Source organism: Coregonus lavaretus (genome assembly GCF_964263955.1).
Source record: "Coregonus lavaretus genome assembly, chromosome: 10".
NCBI lineage: Eukaryota > Metazoa > Chordata > Actinopteri > Salmoniformes > Salmonidae > Coregonus > Coregonus lavaretus.
The window spans coordinates 51375794-51394186 of record NC_139997.1 but is presented as its reverse complement, the minus strand read 5'-3'; the positions used below and the strand labels follow the sequence as shown (position 1 = coordinate 51394186).

Sequence of the window (18393 nt, the reverse complement as noted above, 5' to 3'; positions counted from 1 at the left end):
TGAGTAAAGGCAGTTACTGTAGCAACAAATATCTAAATCACAAACATAAGCAACACATCCGTTTATCTTGTTTTGCTATTACTTGCTCATCACATACAGTACTAGCCAGTATTAGGGTAATAAGCACAGCTACTCATTACGAGGGAAAGCTGTATTTCAGTTGTGGAGCAGTTGAAGAATGGGAACTAAGCTATAGGGCAGAAACTGGATACACAGGACTTACAATACCTCAATGCTGATGAACAAGACCCTTACAATGCTAGACAGTGGACAGTGGACTAGGAGGTCACTGGATCAAAACTGGAAGTAGGCTTACTTTGTGAGAGAGGGTGGGGGGCATACTATACCATATCTATTCTTTGTACAATAACATGTTATCCTCTGATGGGTTTTCTACTGTTTGCTATTAGATACTGTTCTCAGCTAATGGATGGAAAAGTATTCTCTTTGGAAAGTAACAGGTCATGACTAATACGGTAAAACATGTTTCAAGCCAACCTGTATGTGTTGGTCAGCATGAGAGCTTTTATAGAAAGCGTACAATAACATGGACAAGGACAAAGGCAAGTAACAGGGTGCTGTGGTTCTGAAAAGGACTGAAAACACATGTATACACTAGAGGCAGACAGACGTCTTGTTATGACTATTTGCAGTACTGGTGAACGACAAACATCTCGAAACCAAAAAGCGTTAGTCTATAAAAGTGAGCATTGTGCATAGTTAAATTTTCAAAATGTCATCATTATATCCCTCTCCTGTTATCTGCAGTGTTACAAGGAAGTGCAATGTACAACTCCTCTTAGTTAAGTGCACATAGATCACAGTTGCACTAAAGGGCCTCACCACCCACCTTCTCCCCGTAAAAATACCATACTAGGATTTTCTAAATATTTTTTTAATTACTATTTTTTGTGTACTTTTGTTACAATAACCCAGGCATGTGTTCCTCGCGCTCAGCCCCAGGGTTGAGTCCACTTATGTCCATATATATCTTAAGTGTTTTGGCCTGATCTCTCCCTTTCTCTCTCTCTCCACCTCTTCCCTCTCTCTCATACCTCTCCCACCCACACCACTGTGTTCCCTCTCTTGATGTCTGACACCTCGCAGTGGGGCGTGTTCAGTTTGCCATTCAACACAAAGAGGGATTCCGCTGAGGGAGTGACCAAGTACAGGCCAAACAGTCCGCTGGACACCACCACCCTGTTGGCCCCCCCCCAGGGCCAGGTGTGGTGTGACAGGGGCTCCTTGAGGCTTCTGAGGACCTCGCTGTGCCCTGTCGCCAGGTCAGAGATGAGCAGGTCTGTGCCTGAGCCAGAGGCAGCTACCACTGAGTACTGGTTGGACTTAGTGAAGGAGGGCTGGAAGACCAGGTCGGACACAATGAAGGAGGTGTCCAGCTCCCGGCTCAGACCCAGCACCCCCTGGAAGGACACTGTCTGAACTCTGACCTTGCCGCACTGCTGGTCAGGGGTGATGATGTAGCGGCCGTCCGGGGACACGTAGGGCTGGCCCGTGATGTTGAGGTTGGGCCCAATGACAGTGTCGGTGACACTGTCGATGAGGAGCTGTGGCTGGGCTGACGAGGGGTCCCTGCTCTGAGACCGGCACTGAATGAAGTAAAAGCCAGTCAGGTGTGTGTAGGCCATGCTGATGGGCACACAGCTGTAGTTCTTCAGGCTGATGGTCTTTACTCTGTGGAAGGTCTCCAAGTCAATCTTATGCACCGCAGGTTCAGATTTGAGGAAGACGAAGCCAAACCTAAGACGACAAAGTTCAAGGGAAAGGTTAATGGTCTTTTTTGGTTGATTACGGTGCGATCAGGATTCTCATTAAATTATAATTTGCACTTTTCTACTCCACTTGAGAGGGATCGCGAAGATGAGGTGGTGAGGTCACCAGTGTTTAAGGTTAGCGGGCCTTCTGTACCTGATGTGTGTGATAATGAGGTTGGTTGGGGGGATGAAGAAGTCATCAACCCTCTGGAAGGGGGTGCGGAGGGTGTGGTGCACCTCTCCAACACTGGCCTGGGGAATCACCTGGAACAGAGCAGGCAAAGGAGAACATGAGAACAGGAAACATACAAGTATCACCTACCCGGCCAGAGAACAGGATAAGAAAGCATGGGTTGGAGCGTGTACTTAACATAACAGCGAAACACTCAGAAGGTAATGTTGCCATATACAGTGAGCTCCAAAATTACTGGGACAGTGACACACAAATTACAGCACTTTTTGTACATGGTCCCCCATTTTAGGGGACCAAAAGTATTGGGACAAATTCACTTATATGTGTATTACAGTAGTCAAAAGTTTAGTATTTGGTCCCATATTCCTAGCACGCAATGATTACATCAAGCTTGTGAATCTGTAAACTTGTTGGATGCATTTGCTGTTTGCCCAATAGAAATGAATGGTAAATAATGTATTGTGTCATTTTGGAGTACATTTTATTGTAACTAAGAATAGAATATGTTTCTAAACACTTCTACATGAATGTGGATGCTACCATGATTACGGATATTCCTGAATGAATCGTGAATAATGATGAGTGAGAAAGTTACAGACGTACAAATATCCTACCCCCGCCAAAAATGCTAACCTTCCCTGTTATTGTAATGGTGAGAGGTTAGCATGTTTTGGGGTAATGATATTTGTGCGTCTGTAACTTTCTCACTCATCATTATTCACGATTCATTCAGGACTATTCGTAATCATGGTAGCATCCACATTAATGTAGAAGTGTTTGGAAACAAATCCTATTCTTATTTACAATAAAAGTGACTCCAAAATGACACAATACATTATTTACCATTCATTTCTGCTGCTGCCTGAGCAGACACGAGATATGATGATGAAATTAAGAATTATCAAGTCATTAAATAAAACGAATGAATATACACAACTTAAATATTTTAATATTTCATAGCAATTGAATGTTCACTATTTTTGACTTTTGCATTTGCATTTAAAAGCTCTAATCATTTTAATGTCATTATTTCATAACGCATTTAATGTAAAACATTTTTTATCTAAACCGAAATTGAAAACCGTGATAATTGTTTTATAATCGAACCAAAACCGAACTGACCTCAAAAAGCACTAATCGCTCAGCACTAGCTTACAGTCTGCACTTTAACCTCATAGTCAAATCCAAAGTGCTGGAGTACAGAGCCAAAACAAACAACAGAAATGTGTCACTGTCCCAATACGTTTGGAGCTCACTGTATTCTATTGGGCAGTATAGTTAAGCTGATGAAATATGGCCTCACCTCAAGACCTGATAGAGGATCTTATTGGCTAATTCAAAAAATCAACTCATCATTACGCTTTGATTATTTGAATCAGCTGTGTAGTGCAAGGGCAAAAACCAAAACGTTCACCCCTTGGGGTCCCCAGGACCGAGTTTGGGAAACACTGCTTTAGAAGATACACACAGATTAAGCCGCTATCTTTAGGTCTGACTCATCCATTTCTCATTGGACGATCTATCCATCCACTCTATTGGCCCCACCCAGTATGTACATAACAAATGCTTCATCATGTACTCTTCGTTACCAGGTCACTGTCAAGGACTAGTGGGCTGTTTATGTAACCACTGCATAGCTCTGCTTGTTTAAGGAACCCCAGTAAATATTTCATGTAGAAGGTATTTGTATAAAAGGAAAAACAACTATAGACACTAATCTGAAGTCTGTACCATCCCCACTAAAGCCCTAACACCATCACATTGTCAGTGGGGGCCTGATTTTGGATTTTGCAGTCTTTCTATGAGTGAACTATATTGATAATTAACAAAAGCTTTCATGCAGAGCCCCTTGTCACTGCAGTCAATAGAGCTACAGAGCCACGACTTTAACAAAACAGATACAGTATCCCCGTACTTCTCTCCCTCCAGGGTTTGGAGAGAAACCTTGTTAAAAAAGGTCATTAGAAATGTTACACTGTTACATTGGTCAAGAGTTAATGAGCTCATATAACTAATGGCTAATTAGGAAGTAATGCTCTCACAGGCTCAGGGTGCTCTGAACTTCACACCACCACCCTGGCACATAAGGATCATATGCACCGTGTTACTGTATTTTACCTCGGCTATCATTTTCTCTCCTGTATTACACCTACTGTGCTTTAATACCTGAAGGGAAATTGGTTTGTACTGACTGAGTACCTTTTATATTGAACTGTACTCATTTCAAGGCAGACTGGAGGATCTCAATGTTATTAAGAAATGCTTTATATATCCTATAGGTCCCCACTTTACAAGAATATTACACTGTTCTTACATTATATTATAAGGGTGAAGTAATGTGAAATGGTACAATAAATCCAAGCTACATTTAAGTTTAGACTAATATCCAACTCCTGCTATAGACCTGCGTCCTCTCCAGGGGGTGTACTTGTACATCAAGCTGCCTCACGCTACAGAAACAGGAGATAGGATCGTGCAAAGCTACTTACTTACTAATATCCAACTGGTAGGCCTCTACTGGCCAATTCCATTATCCAAGTATCTATTACAGTTGCATCTTTTGAACATGCTGAGGTTTCAACATATTGCAACATCTTGCCACTGTTATATGTTGTAAACTCATGTCACCATGTTTCTAAACCCTAGTTTCATAGGTAATTATCTAATGTTCCTGTAGCCAAATTTCAACATATATACTGAACAAAAATATAAACGCAACATACAACAATTTCAACGATTTTACTGAGTTCATATAAGGAAATCAGTCAATTGAAATAAAATCATTAAGCCCTAATGTATGGATTTTACATGACTGGGCAGGGGCTCAGCCATGGGTGGGCCTGGCTCCCAAGTGGGTGGGCCTATGCCCTCCCAGGCCCACTGGGGAGCCAGGCCCAGCCAATCAGAATGAGTTTATTACAGACATCAGCTGTCCGGGTGGCTGGCCTAAGGCGATCCCACAGGTGAAGAAGCCAGATGTGGATGTCCTGGGCTGGCGTGGTTACACGTGGTTTGCAGTTGTGAGGCCGGTTGGACGTACTGTCAAATTCTCTAAAACGACGTTGGAGGTGGCTTATGGTAGAGAAATGAACATTACTTTCTCTGGCAACAGCTCAGGTGGACATACCTGCAGTCAGGATGCCAATTGCACGCTCCCTCAAAACTTGAGACATCTGTGGCATTGTGTTGTGTGACAAATTTGAGAGTGGCCTTTTATTGTCCCAAGCACAAGGTGCACCTGTGCAATGATCATGCTGTTTAATCAGCTTCTTGACATGCCACACCTGTCAGGTGGATGGATTATCTTGGCAAAGGAGAAATGTTCACTAACAAGGATGTAAACAAATTTGTGCACAAAATTTGAGAGAAATAAGATTTTTGTGCATATGGAAAAATTCTGGGATCTTTATTTTAACTCATGAAACATGGGACCAACACTTTACATGTTGCGTTTATATTTGTGTTCAGTATATATTGTAGCCTTTATTTCCTGCAAAATCACACTCATCCCACTGTAAGCAAGCTTATAGCCGACTGATCAAAGAGAAGGCAAAGAGGGGTGGGCCATCAGCTGATCATAGCAAATGTAGATGATGTAAATCAGCTAGTTAGCTATGCTGTTGAAACGATCTAACTAGTATTAACCTATGGTTGAAGTTTGTTCGAGAAGGGGGTAGCTGCAGCACAATATGGCGACCGAAGTATGAGCGAGTGGGTGTGTCGAAAGGAAAATAGTGGGCGTATGGAAAGGAGTGGGTGTGTCGAAAGGAAAGTAGTGGGTGTATGGAAAGGAGTGGGTGTTTTTTTCTTACCGCGCAATTACTGTACATTGAGCTACCGTACCGCGAGAGTTTGGACTTCTATTTTGAAGCCAGAGGATGAGTCTGAGTTATATTTCACTGTTAGTTTTATACAAATAATTATACATTTTCAGTTATAAAACAGACAATTGTTTATTTTTGATTAAAAGTACTGATGATGGGTGTACTGTTGCTTGTTTGCGTTGTTTGCCCGTGCTTACTGTGACTGTCACCCAAGCCGTTGCCGGACAGTAGTGCTTGGCAAGCAGTGTTGTTGCCATTCACGCTCTCACCATTGAGTAGCAGACTGTATGTATGTATCAAGGTGACATCTAGATGGTTATCAAGATGAGTTATTTCTTGTGTAGGCTGTTATCCTAATTGAAATAAAATCATGGGAGGGAAAAAAATGACCACGTTAGCTACCGCCGGTGGCGACGTGATACAGCTGCCCAGTGGGAAGCAATTCTGTTCGGCAGGCACGCCGATACAACACTGGTGCACTAGTCATTCGCACCGGCTTATCGACTCGTCGTGCAGCCCAATCAGCCACGCGAAACGGTCTTGAGTGCCAATAAATCTGTCCGATTAGCTGATTTGCCTTCCACACACCCACTCGCCCTTACTCCGGTCGCCATATTGGGCCTCAGCTACCCATATTTGGTTTGTTCTGCTGCTGACATCTGGCTCTTAGGCCTACTAACAAACACTCAAATTGAAGCCTTTCCTGTTCCTGACAGTGAGATGACAACTCAAAAGGGAGCCACTAGCTACTACGCTACCGTTTGGCACTGGTAGCTTCTGCCAGCAGGACGAGTGCAATTCGTGCTTACATGTGGAACAAGATACATTTGTTTTTAAATTAGCTGGTTTGATGGGCAACTAATTTAAATAACAAGAGAGAAAATAGACTTAAAGTGAAATAAAAATGTAATAATACAAAAAGGGCACTTTTCTCATAGGAGGGAAAAAGAGCAGGTACTCAGGCACCCTTAGACCTCTATCTGTGCACGTGCCTGAAACCGCACATTTCTCTCTCTGTGGTCTTCTGTAGCTCAGTTGGTAGAGCATGGTGCTTGCAATGCCAGGATAGAGGGTTTGATTCCTGGGACCACCCATACGTAAAATGTCTGCACGCATTACTGTAAGGCGCTTTGGATAAAAGCATCTGCTAAATTGCATATAGATTATTATATTACTTCTGCCTCAATTGCTCTGAATAGCCAGGATCGGCACGTGCATACGTCGACATGAGACCAGTCTGACAGTTAGAAAGGCTATCCCTCCCATTTCAACATCCCTGCTCCTTCATTTGTTTTATCTAATGAATTGACAATCTCACTCGGACGTTTGCTTAGAGATATTGAGCTAGCAAAAAATAAGGTGTTTAAATATTGAATTGGAGAATGGACGACTGTCAGTGCTCAGGTCAATTACTTGCATTCCAAATAATAATGACATTATCAAGGCATTTATTTGCCGTGTGATCCATATGCCCTACAGTCAGTTATGCAGATTGCCTGAAATTGAATTTTGGACTGAATGACTCACGCCTCATTTTGTAATTATTCATTACTATTGAGCGACAACAGAACACCAGGCGTGTTTGAGTAGTTCTGACAATTCACCCGAACGCTTATGCAGAGCCGTTTGAGAATTTACAACAATTTGAAGAATGAGTAGAAAATCACTTTGTTTGAGATAGAAAAGTGCCTTTCAAAACCGCCTCACCTCCTCTTTATTTGAGGCCCATTGCGTCTCGCTTGGTAGTGAGAACACATTAGGATTTCACAATGAGCCCAACCTGACAAGTGCTCACATCCTCTCCCTTGCTAATAAGGCTGTTTTCACGTATTGACTACTGACAGACAGAGCACCTCACAAGATTTTAATAGGATTCCAAAGGAAGAGGAAAATGACAATGTAGTCCCTCAACAGTTGTAGTACGCTGTGCTGCTGTCCTCGGTTACCTCAGCCCTATAAATATTATTTATTATTTTATTAGGTCCCAGCTCCCATTGGCCAAATCCCCCCCCCCCCCCCCCCCCCCCCCCCACCTCCCCCGGGGGCCTGTGATCATCCCTCAAGTCTGAAGTCTCCAACACATCCTCAACAAGGGACTGGATCCCATGTCTACAGTGCCACAGCTGTGAATTAGAGTTTGCTGACTGGTAAAACATACATAGATAAAATAGTCACACAAACAAATACTCGCTCATACACACATGCGCATGCGCACGCACGCACACACACACACACACACACACACACACACACACACACACACACACACACACACACACACACACACACACACACACACACATGAATGGACCAAAATACACAAGTGCACACCAATAACTCCTTACCTGTAAGGTTGGGTGGGACTTCTGCATGCTGCCCCAGCTTAGCACCCAGACCTGGTCATGTGACTTGTCATAGAGCAGTTTCACTGGGAAAGGGTCAGTCTCTACCATCTTGAGAGAGAGAAAGAGAGAAAGAGAAAGAGAGAGAGACAGTAATACACAGAAGGGGGCTGGGTATATTGTCAACAATGAGGAATAGCACAATCAGTTACCCGCTCCCATGGACATGCAGTGTGACTTGTGCCGACCCCCCTCCCTTCCCCCCAGTGAAGCGCGACAGAGGCATGTGTTCAGTAATGGGAGGCCAGCCTATTTCTTTTCCACTGGTCAGCTATGTGTCAACAGCACTCCCACTCTGAGACCCTCAGAGGAGGGGGGACTCTGACTCTCATGCTGTCACTCACATGTCAGAGGAGGGGGATGTGGGAGTGGGGGGGGGGGGGGCAGTACACCAAATAATGAGACATACAGGCAACTGACTGCTCACCACCCCCCGTATACTCCTAGTTTGTTACAGACATATCTCACTCACTCTTATTTTACAGCCATTTTATGTTTACAGCATTTCTCCAGCTAAATAGTTATATTACTTTTTTTTATATTGTTCAGTATCTATTATCATGCAGCGTGACAGTAATTGAAAATGACTGTTTCGTAACTGTGAGCTAGATGTTGCTGTTGTTAAGTCAAAATATGAGCACAATCAGGGTGTTATTTCTGTCTCCCAGAAACGTCTCTGTAACGAGTGGAGATGGCTGAGATAGAAGTGGAGGGAGGGTGAGGCAGGCTGAGAGAGATGGAGGGAGGGTGAGGCAGGCAGAGAGAGATGGAGGGAGAGAGAAAAGGGATGATGCATTAACCCCCTGCCCTCACACACACCAGTGGAGAAGTGTGACAGAGCTTGGCGATTGGGAAACCACTAGCTTATCTGTTTTAGGCCCTCTTCTTTCCTCTCCCTCTCTTTGCTCCCTCTCTCTACCTATTGGTGACCTGTGTAAAAGCCTTGGGGGACCACTCTCTAAACAGCTCATAGAGAAAATTAATAATACCAACCAACCTGCACCACATTCTGGGCCTGGGTGTCGATGACCAGCAGGCGTTTCTGAAAGGGCTGGGTGACGTAAATGTACTTATCCCTCACACTGACCGCTGAGGACCACACACAGTGCTCCGGAGACACACCTTCACTTTTAGGGCACATCTCCTCCTGGAGAAAGAACGGGATGGAGGAAGAGAGAGAAGGGAAGAACGAAAGATGAGAAGAAGATGACGAAGAAGAAGAAGAAGAAGCAGAATAGAAGGGAGAGTGGTGAATCCACAGTTAATCACATAGCTTCCACACACAGGATAGGGCCATCATGCAGCAGAGAAAATGCTGTTTACAGCAGCAACGGGCTAACACATGCCTTATTGAGTTTGTATCGATCTGTAATACAATTACAGCAACCTGTACAACTTAAATCCCTCAGAGAAACAAGCCACTTTTACCAACTAAAGCCCATTACTTTGGGAGAGCGATGTTCTCTAGTACAGTATATTACAGACGTGCAGGGTTACTGTGAGCTATTGATTTGGGGTTTTTGACTAATGGACATGCGTAATCCCATAACATTTAGTGAACGGAGGGCACAGATACTGGCAATGGGTTGTAGTGGAGTGGGGGGGGGTGTGTGTACATCTGTATATCTGTAGGAGTGTGTCACACCCTGGCTCTGGGACTCTATATGTTGAGCCAGGGTGTGTTCATTCTGTTGTGTTTATTTATATGTTGGCTAGAGTGACTCCCAATCAGAGGCAACGAGTGTCAGCTGTCGTTGGTTGTCTCTGATTGGGAGCCATATTTAAACTGTCTGTTTTCCCTTTGTGTTTGTGGGTTTTTGTTCCGTGTTGGTCATTGTTACCGTGGACTTCACGAGTCGTTTCTTGTTTTTGTTTATGGTTGTCTATTATCACTAAAGATAATAAAGTTAAACATGTTCGTTCATCACGCTGCGCCTTGGTCTATTCAATACGACGATCGTGACAGAGTGTGGCTTATTCCCTGTGGTTTAGCATATCTTTAATATAATCTCAAGTCATAAAAAGTCCACAAATACCTGAATCATTATCCTCTAAAACATGTACAGTATGTACTCACATAGCTGGCCATGATCCTCTCTGTGCGCTTGATGTGTCTGCGTATCTCACACTCGCTGGGCTGCAGCACCGTGATGCCCTCATCAGAAAACACATAGAACATGTTCCCTACGCTCAACCCTGGGGAGATAGGACATACAAATAGCTTCAGCTGACATTCTCACATTCAAGAGCCTAACAGAAAATACACAGACCCTGTTAGCAGCTCCTGAACTGGTGAATGACTGGTGGCGTTGTCAGGCATTTTGACAGCACAGTCAGTCTCTGTCAACAACATGTCTAGCGAGTGAATTGTGAGACTGTCTTCTCAAACTTGATAGCCGCTATGAGCGCGAGAACATTTTGCAGGCCAGTTACCTGACTCTAAACAACTGTTAATTAGACAACCGCTATTCATGCTTTGGAAAAGCACATTGTGTGGGGATGGATGGCAGGTTACATCATATTGAAAAACGAGGTGAAATCAACACCTTGAGTGCTGCTGACACAGTCACGACGTGACGGCCACTGGTACAGTCTGCATCGGGGGTGGACAGGATTCAAACAGTGGGACTCTCTCTACTCTCTAATCAGCCCAAAACAGTTATTCTCATACACACATTTTGGTGTCACAACTAGATTATACTGTTCTGAGGAAGAGTTATGTGTGCTGAAATGTCGAGGCAGGCCTGTAGCAAAACTGTTTTAATTGTATGTATATTTTCATGGTCAAGTCTTGTAAAATAATGTTTTCAGCAAGAACACGTACACATAATGTGTATATACTGCATTTAATGAACCTAGTCAATTATAGAAGTGAATTGAAAAGAACTGAAAAAAGACATGGTGAAAAGTGTTAAACAACAGTAGATTTTAATACCTTCCTCCCTCCACAGTATGTTTGCAACTGCAGCATCAGCATCAGAATGACAGAAGAACGAGGGAGAAAGGGACACAGAGGAGGGAGAGAGAGAGAGAGACCATGTCATATCAAGTCATATCAGAAAAAGTGGGACAGAAACACATTTAGCAAGAGTGCTTCTTTACAGAGGCAGAGATACTGTATTATCACAACAACATAAATGTATTCTAGATTTTTTAATTGCATTTGAGAGAGTCTAAACCCAAAGGCTGTAAAAAATATATATATACACATATACTGTGTATACAGATACCATACAATAAATCAGATACAGAGCATTATAATTGATTTGTTATAACTTCTTGGACCTGTTTCTGACACTTTCTTCAACTTCATATTTTTGTTAATTGAATGCCGATATTACATTATGCTAATTACTGTCTACATTTTCATTGCCAAAACTAGCTTTTGAAAATCCCGGAGGCATTTTCCCATGTTCTACTTTCAGTCACTTACGTGTCTTTCTGGCTGAGTCCTCTACAAACAGAGACGATATGTCCTCGTCCACCCCCACCTCATTCTTAGCAATGCAGGTGTAGGCGCCTGTGTCCTCATAGCGTACACTGCCAATGTGGAGCTCGCTCCCATTCGCTGTGTTAGAGATGAGCAGAAAAGACAAGTGCTAGCTCAGCCACACATTTCTACACTGATACACATTTTCCATGGCTGTTTCATCCTTCCACCTAAAAATGCACTCTCTGTCCTTTTCTAAATGAATAAACAAAGATAATCTAAGTAGCCACCTACCTGCACGACCACTTCTCACTAACAGAAGCCATTGACGCCAGAACCCTTTTGATGACATCACAACAACACTTCCTGAAAATATGCTTTGACTGAATCCTCTCTGTTCTGTTCCCAGAGATCTACAGTGTCAGATGAAGGTCATGTATCCCAGGACACAGTGAGTGGTATCATCAGAGGCAGCCCTCTCTGACGGTAGCACTAGTGTGTGTGTGTGTGTGTGTGTGTGTGCATGTGCATGTGTGTGTGTGTGTGTGTTAGATGTATCAGGTAAAGGTGATGTGTCCCAGGGCACAGTGCTATCATGAGAGGCAGCTCTCTGACGCTAGTACTCACAGCCTTTTGTGATCTATGGCATGTTCTCACACTCACATCCATCCCTCCCTCGTCACACTATTGCTGCTGCTGTTGCTGCATTATGCCTTGATCACAAGGCAATCTTCACAACACAGTGGCAGGAGTGAAGGACGCATGTGTCAGACAGCTGCTTTCCCATGCCGTGTCAAAGATCATGTGCCAGTCTCTCTTTCAGTTTCCTCCTCTCATCTCTCCCTCCCTCTCTGCCTCCTTCTCGCTGTCCTCTTTGATCCCCCTCTCTTGAGCTCTCTCCATGTACAGTGGGGAGAACAAGTATTTGATACACTGCCGATTTTGCAGGTTTTCCTACTTACAAAGCATGTAGAGGTCTGTAATTTTTATCATAGGTACACTTCAACTGTGAGAGACGGAATCTAAAATCCAGAAAAAAAAAAAAATCCAGAAAATCACATTGTATGATTTTTAAGTAATTAATTTGCATTTTATTGTATGACATAAGTATTTGATACATCAGAAAAGCAGAACTTCATATTTGGTACAGAAACCTTTGTTTGCAATTACAGAGATCATACGTTTCCTGTAGGTCTTGACCAGGTTTGCACACACTGCAGCAGGGATTTTGGCCCACTCCTCCATACAGACCTTCTCCAGATCCTTCAGGTTTCGGGGCTGTCGCTGGGCAATACGGACTTTCAGCTCCCTCCAAAGATTTTCTATTGGGTTCAGGTCTGGAGACTGGCTAGGCCACTCCAGGACCTTGAGATGCTTCTTACGGAGTCACTCCTTAGTTGCCCTGGCTGTGTGTTTCGGGTCGTTGTCATGCTGGAAGACCCAGCCACGACCCATCTTCAATGCTCTTACTGAGGGAAGGAGATTGTTGGCCAAGATCTCGCGATACATGGCCTCATCCAGCAGTCGTCCTGTCCCCTTTGCAGAAAAGCATCCCCAAAGAATGATGTTTCCACCTCCATGCTTCAAGGTTGGGATGGTGTTCTTGGGGTTGTATTCATCCTTCTTCTTCCTCCAAACACGGCGAGTGGAGTTTAGACCAAAAAGCTCTATTTTTGTCTCATCAGACCACATTACCTTCTCCCATTCCTCCTCTGGATCATCCAGATGGTCATTGGCAAACTTCAGACGGGCCTGGACATGCGCTGGCTTGAGCAGGGGGACCTTGCGTGTGCTGCAGGATTTTAATCCATGACGGCGTAGTGTGTTACTAATGGTTTTCTTTGAGACTGTGGTCCCAGCTCTCTTCAGGTCATTGACCAGTTCCTGCCATGTAGTTCTGGGCTGATCCCTCACCTTCCTCATGATCATTGATGCCCCACAAGGTGAGATCTTGCATGGAGCCCCAGACCGAGGGTGATTGACCGTCATCTTGAACTTCTTCCATTTTCTAATAATTGCACCAACAGTTGTTGCCTTCAAACCAAGCTGCTTGCCTATTGTCCTGTAGCCCATCCCAGCCTTGTGCAGGTCTACAATTTTATCCCTGATGTCCTTACACAGCTCTCTGGTCTTGGCCATTGTGGAGAGGTTGGAGTCTGTTTGATTGAGTGTGTGGACAGGTGTCTTTTATACAGGCAACGAGTTCAAAAAAAATATCTGACCTCTGTGATTGCCAACAAGGGTTTTGCCAGAGGGGCCAACAAGGGTTTTGCAGAGGGGTCAAATACTTATTTCCCTCATTAAAATGCAAATCCATTTTTTACATTTTTTACATGTGTTTTTCTGGATTTGTTTTGTTGTTATTCTGTCTCTCACTGTTCAAATAAACCTACCATTAAAATTATAGACTGATCATGTCTTTGTCAGTGGGCAAACGTACAAAATCAGCAGGGGATCAAATACTTTTTTCCCTCACTCTATCTATCTATCTATCTATCTATCTATCTATCTATCTATCTATCTATCTATCTATCTATCTATCTATCTATCTATCTATCTATCTATCTATCTATCTATCTATCTATCTATCTATCTATCTCTCTCTCTCTCTCTCTCTCTCTCTCTCTCTCTCTCTCTCTCTCTCTCTCTCTCTCTCTCTCTCTCTCTCTCTCTCTCTCTCTCTCTCTCTCTCTCTCTCTCTCTCTCTCTCTCTCTCTCTCTCTCTCTCTCTCTCTCTCTCTCTCTCTCTCTCTCTCTCTTTCTCATCTCTTTCTTTAGTTCTCTCTTTTATTCTCATCTCTTTAATTCCTCTCTCTCTTTCTCTCTCTCTCTCTCTCTCTCTCTCTCTCTCTTCAATTTGAGGGATCTGAATGTGTCAGTTGGCGAGTGTGCTGGTAATTCATGGAGGGAAAGAGAAGATGAGCAATCAGCAGCCCACTCATTAATCACACACAATCCAGACCCTTAATCTCCTCCACAGGTAACGATGAATCCCTCCACTGCCTCTTTTAGATTCCGTCTCTCACAGTTGAAGTGTACCTATGATAAAAATTACAGACCTCTACATGCTTTGTAAGTAGGAAAACCTGCAAAATCGGCAGTGTATCAAATACTTGTTCTCCCCACTGTATCTCCTAAATGTGGACTGGCAGGCAGAGGCAGAGGAGAACTGTGCTACACAAGACCTGCCTGAGACTAAAACCCAGGGCTAATATAAACAAACAACTTCCACAGGACCTAATGCACAGATAATGCAATATGCATTTTCTTCATTCTCATTTAGATCAATGTAGATTACAAAAGATATACACCTTAAAAACAGTCATTTTTGTTAGAATATACAGTGCCGTATTCATCCCCCTTGGTGTTTTTCCTATTTTCCTATCCAAATTGGTGAAGTGAAATGAAAAAAATTACTTGTTAAAAAAAATGCTAAAAAATAAATAATGGAAAAGGGGTCCGTGCATATGTGTTCACCCCCTTTGCTATGAAGCCCCTAAATAAGATCTGGTGCAACCAATTACCTTCATAAGTCACATAATTAGTTAAATAAAGTCCACCTGTGTGCAATCTAAGTGTCACATGATCTGTCACATGATCTCAGTGTATATATACCCTTGTTCTGAAAGGCCCCAGAGTCTGCAACACCACTAAGCAAGGGGCACCAACAAGCAAGCGGCACCATGAAGACCAAGGAGCTCTCCAAACAGGTCAGGGACAAAGTTGTGGAGAAGTACAGATCAGGGTTGGGTTATAAGAAAATATCTGAAACTTTGAACTTTGAACATGGAGCACCATTAAATCCATTATTAAAAAATTGAAAGAATATGGCACCACAACAAACCTGCCAAGAGAGGGCCGCTAACCACCAAAACTCACGGACCAGGCAAGGAGGGCATTAATCAGAGAGGCAACAAATAGACCAAAGATAACCCTGAAGGAGCTGCAAAACTCCACAGCGGAGATTGGAGTATATGTCCATAGGACCACTTTAAGCCGTACACTCCACAGAGCTGGGCTTTACGGAAGAGTGGCCAGAAAAAAGCCATTGCTAAAGAAAAAAATAAGCAAACACGTTTGGTGTTCGCCAAAAGGCATGTGGGAGACTCCTCAAACATATGGAAGAAGGTACTCTGAGCTTTTTGGCCATGAAGGAAAACACTACGTCTGGTGCAAACCCAACACCTCTCATCACCCCGAGAACACCATCCCCACAGTGAAGCATGGTTGTGGCAGCATCATGCTGTGGGGATGTTTTTCATCGGCAGGGACTGGGAAACTGGTCAGAATTGAAGGAATGATGGATGGCGCTAAATACAGGGAAATTCTTGAGGGAAACCTGTTTCAGTCTTCCAGAGATTTGAGACTGGGATGGAGGTTCACCTTTCAGCTGGACAATGACCCTAAGCATACTGCTAAAGCAACACTTGAGTGGTTTAAGGGGAAACATTTAAATGTCTTAGAATGGCCTAGTCAAAGCCCAGACTTCAATCCAATTGAGAATCTGTGGTATGACTTAAAGATTGCTGTACACCAGCGGAACCCATTCAATTTGAAGGAGCTGGAGCAGTTTTGCCTTGAAGAATGGGCAAAAATCCCAGTGGCTAGATGTGTCAAGCTTATAGAGACATACCCCAAGAGACTTGCAGCTGTAATTGCTGCAAAAGGTGGCTCTACAAAGTATTGACTTTGGGGGGGGGGGGGGGGGGTGAATAGTTATGCACGCTCAAGTTTTCTTTTTTTTGGTCTTATTTCTTGTTTGTTTCACAAGAAAAAATATTTGCATCTTCAAAGTGGTAGGCATGTTGTGTAAATCAAATAATACAAACCCCCAAAAAATCCATTTAAATTCCAGGTTGTAAGGCAACAAAATAGGAAAAATGCCAAGGGGGGTGGATACTTTTGCAAGCCACTGTACCTCATATTAGTGAAATGCACAGTTAAATGGATGATGTTTTTACAGTAGTTTGTGTTCAAATTCACTTTTCTAACTACTCTTCAGGGAGGAGAAACTTAATGATGTAAAGTGTGTGCCTCCCCACATTAAACACCAGACACTGTCGTAATTGCATCTAATCCATAATTATGCCTTGATCCATTTTAATGCATAACCACTCAATTAATAATTTGCCTATAGTTAGGCATTTATTTCTCACTTAAAATGTTGTTTTTGTGTTGAATTAGTAACAAGGGAACAGAGAGATTATACTGTGATTTTCAGACTTGTAGAAGTGTGTGGCGCCAGGGAGTCAGTGGGAGGTTTTAGTGAGGTGAAATGTTCAGAATGTGTCAGATATAAATCAAATATACAGAGCTGATATATATCAATATTCCATATAACAGAGGATAATGTTGGTTCTACCCAATGCATTTCTATCTGATTTCTGCAATGTTATGCCTTCCTAAATAGCCCCCATGACAGCTGTCCATTCAGCACCACCAGTTGGGCTAAGCAGTCAGGACCTTGTGAGCACCATCAGTAGCACTAAACAGTCAGGCCCTTGGAGAGCACCTATTCCTAACAGTTGAGCTTATTGAACACTCCCATTGTAAATGGAGGGGATCCTGGCAGCATACAGGCAGTATATTTGACAAAAGCAATGTACAAAAAAATTACATTGCAATGTGTAATGGAAACGGCAGCTATAGGAGAATACTTTTCTAAAGATCGACAACATTTTTATAAGTTCAGTAGGGGTGGATTTTTCTTTGGTCTAACTTCTTTTGTTGAACTTTATTTATTGTGACAAATGATGATGGAAACAGTGTTTTTCGAATAAATGATGATTGCCGAATAATTTTGAAGGGACGCGGGGCACGTGATGTTATCTCGAAACTATGAACCTCCACTCCACATTTATTTCTAAATGCCTACTGCTCCCTAAATCTGCTGTTCAACTATAAAAATAATATTTATTTGCAGAATCAATGTCCTGACTTTCAAGAATGCCTGAATTGCTTCGCCTTGCTTTTCTGGTTGTTTCACCATCCAATTATTTCAGATCTACAGGAGTGCAAGTTTCACCATGGCACGGACCGTGGTAATACGTTGGCACATGATAATTATTAGAATATGGCAAATATCAGTCAAATCCATTTAGGCTTTTGCGGGCTACCTGAGACATGAAATAGATAGGTGGGAGGGCATACAGGCTGTCGCCAATTTATTAATGCGGAATTTACCCTTAATGGATAAAGGAAACATTTCAACCACTTCATTTTTATTTGACATTCTAGATTTTTTGGACGTCATTAGCTCCAGCCGTTATTATTGACACAAATGCACCATAGTAGTCAATTGTCACATCTATGTTCTATGCAAACTTTCTAAATGTCAACAAAAAACTAACTGGACAACTTGATGGAAACATAGCTAGTGAGTACTGTCAGGAAAGATTGTGAGCTCCATTAGGCCAATATTAGCCTCTGAGTTGGAAATCTATTTACTGATCCAATGTTGAAAAATTCAGGGAAAATGCATGAAGAGTGTCACTCTCTAAAACAACCACATTCTGTAGACTCTAAGGTTTGAGCACTCTGTTAAACCCTTACTAGGTATGAGGATATCATCAGATGAAATAACAATTAAATGAACATCCTAGAATCCCGCTTCAAGGATTTGCCAACTCTAAACTGGTGTGTGAGAGTGAGAGTTGGCAGATTCGTGAAGCTGGATTGCAGGATGTTAATGTATATGTGAAGCTTGCAGAACCTCCCTTGTTTGAGCTGCATCTGAAGCCTGATAACAGGCTATTATCACAGGTAATGACCC

At 42.9% G+C, this 18393-nt stretch overlaps 1 protein-coding gene across 1 annotated transcript in view; it reads right to left on the bottom strand.

Moving 5' to 3' along the window:
- Nucleotides 1–1049: 1049 nt before the first annotated feature.
- Nucleotides 1050–18393, bottom strand: part of LOC311135702 (follistatin-related protein 4-like) — a gene marked incomplete at both ends in the record, with an annotated part of 192998 nt that continues 175654 nt past the window's right edge. The window contains 7 exons of the mRNA XM_084169722.1: nt 1050–1758; nt 1927–2036; nt 8135–8242; nt 9189–9338; nt 10269–10387; nt 11127–11153; nt 11625–11759. Of these exons, the coding sequence (XP_084025848.1) occupies nt 1050–1758; nt 1927–2036; nt 8135–8242; nt 9189–9338; nt 10269–10387; nt 11127–11153; nt 11625–11759 (1358 nt within the window). The remainder of the gene's footprint in view (nt 1759–1926; nt 2037–8134; nt 8243–9188; nt 9339–10268; nt 10388–11126; nt 11154–11624; nt 11760–18393) is intronic.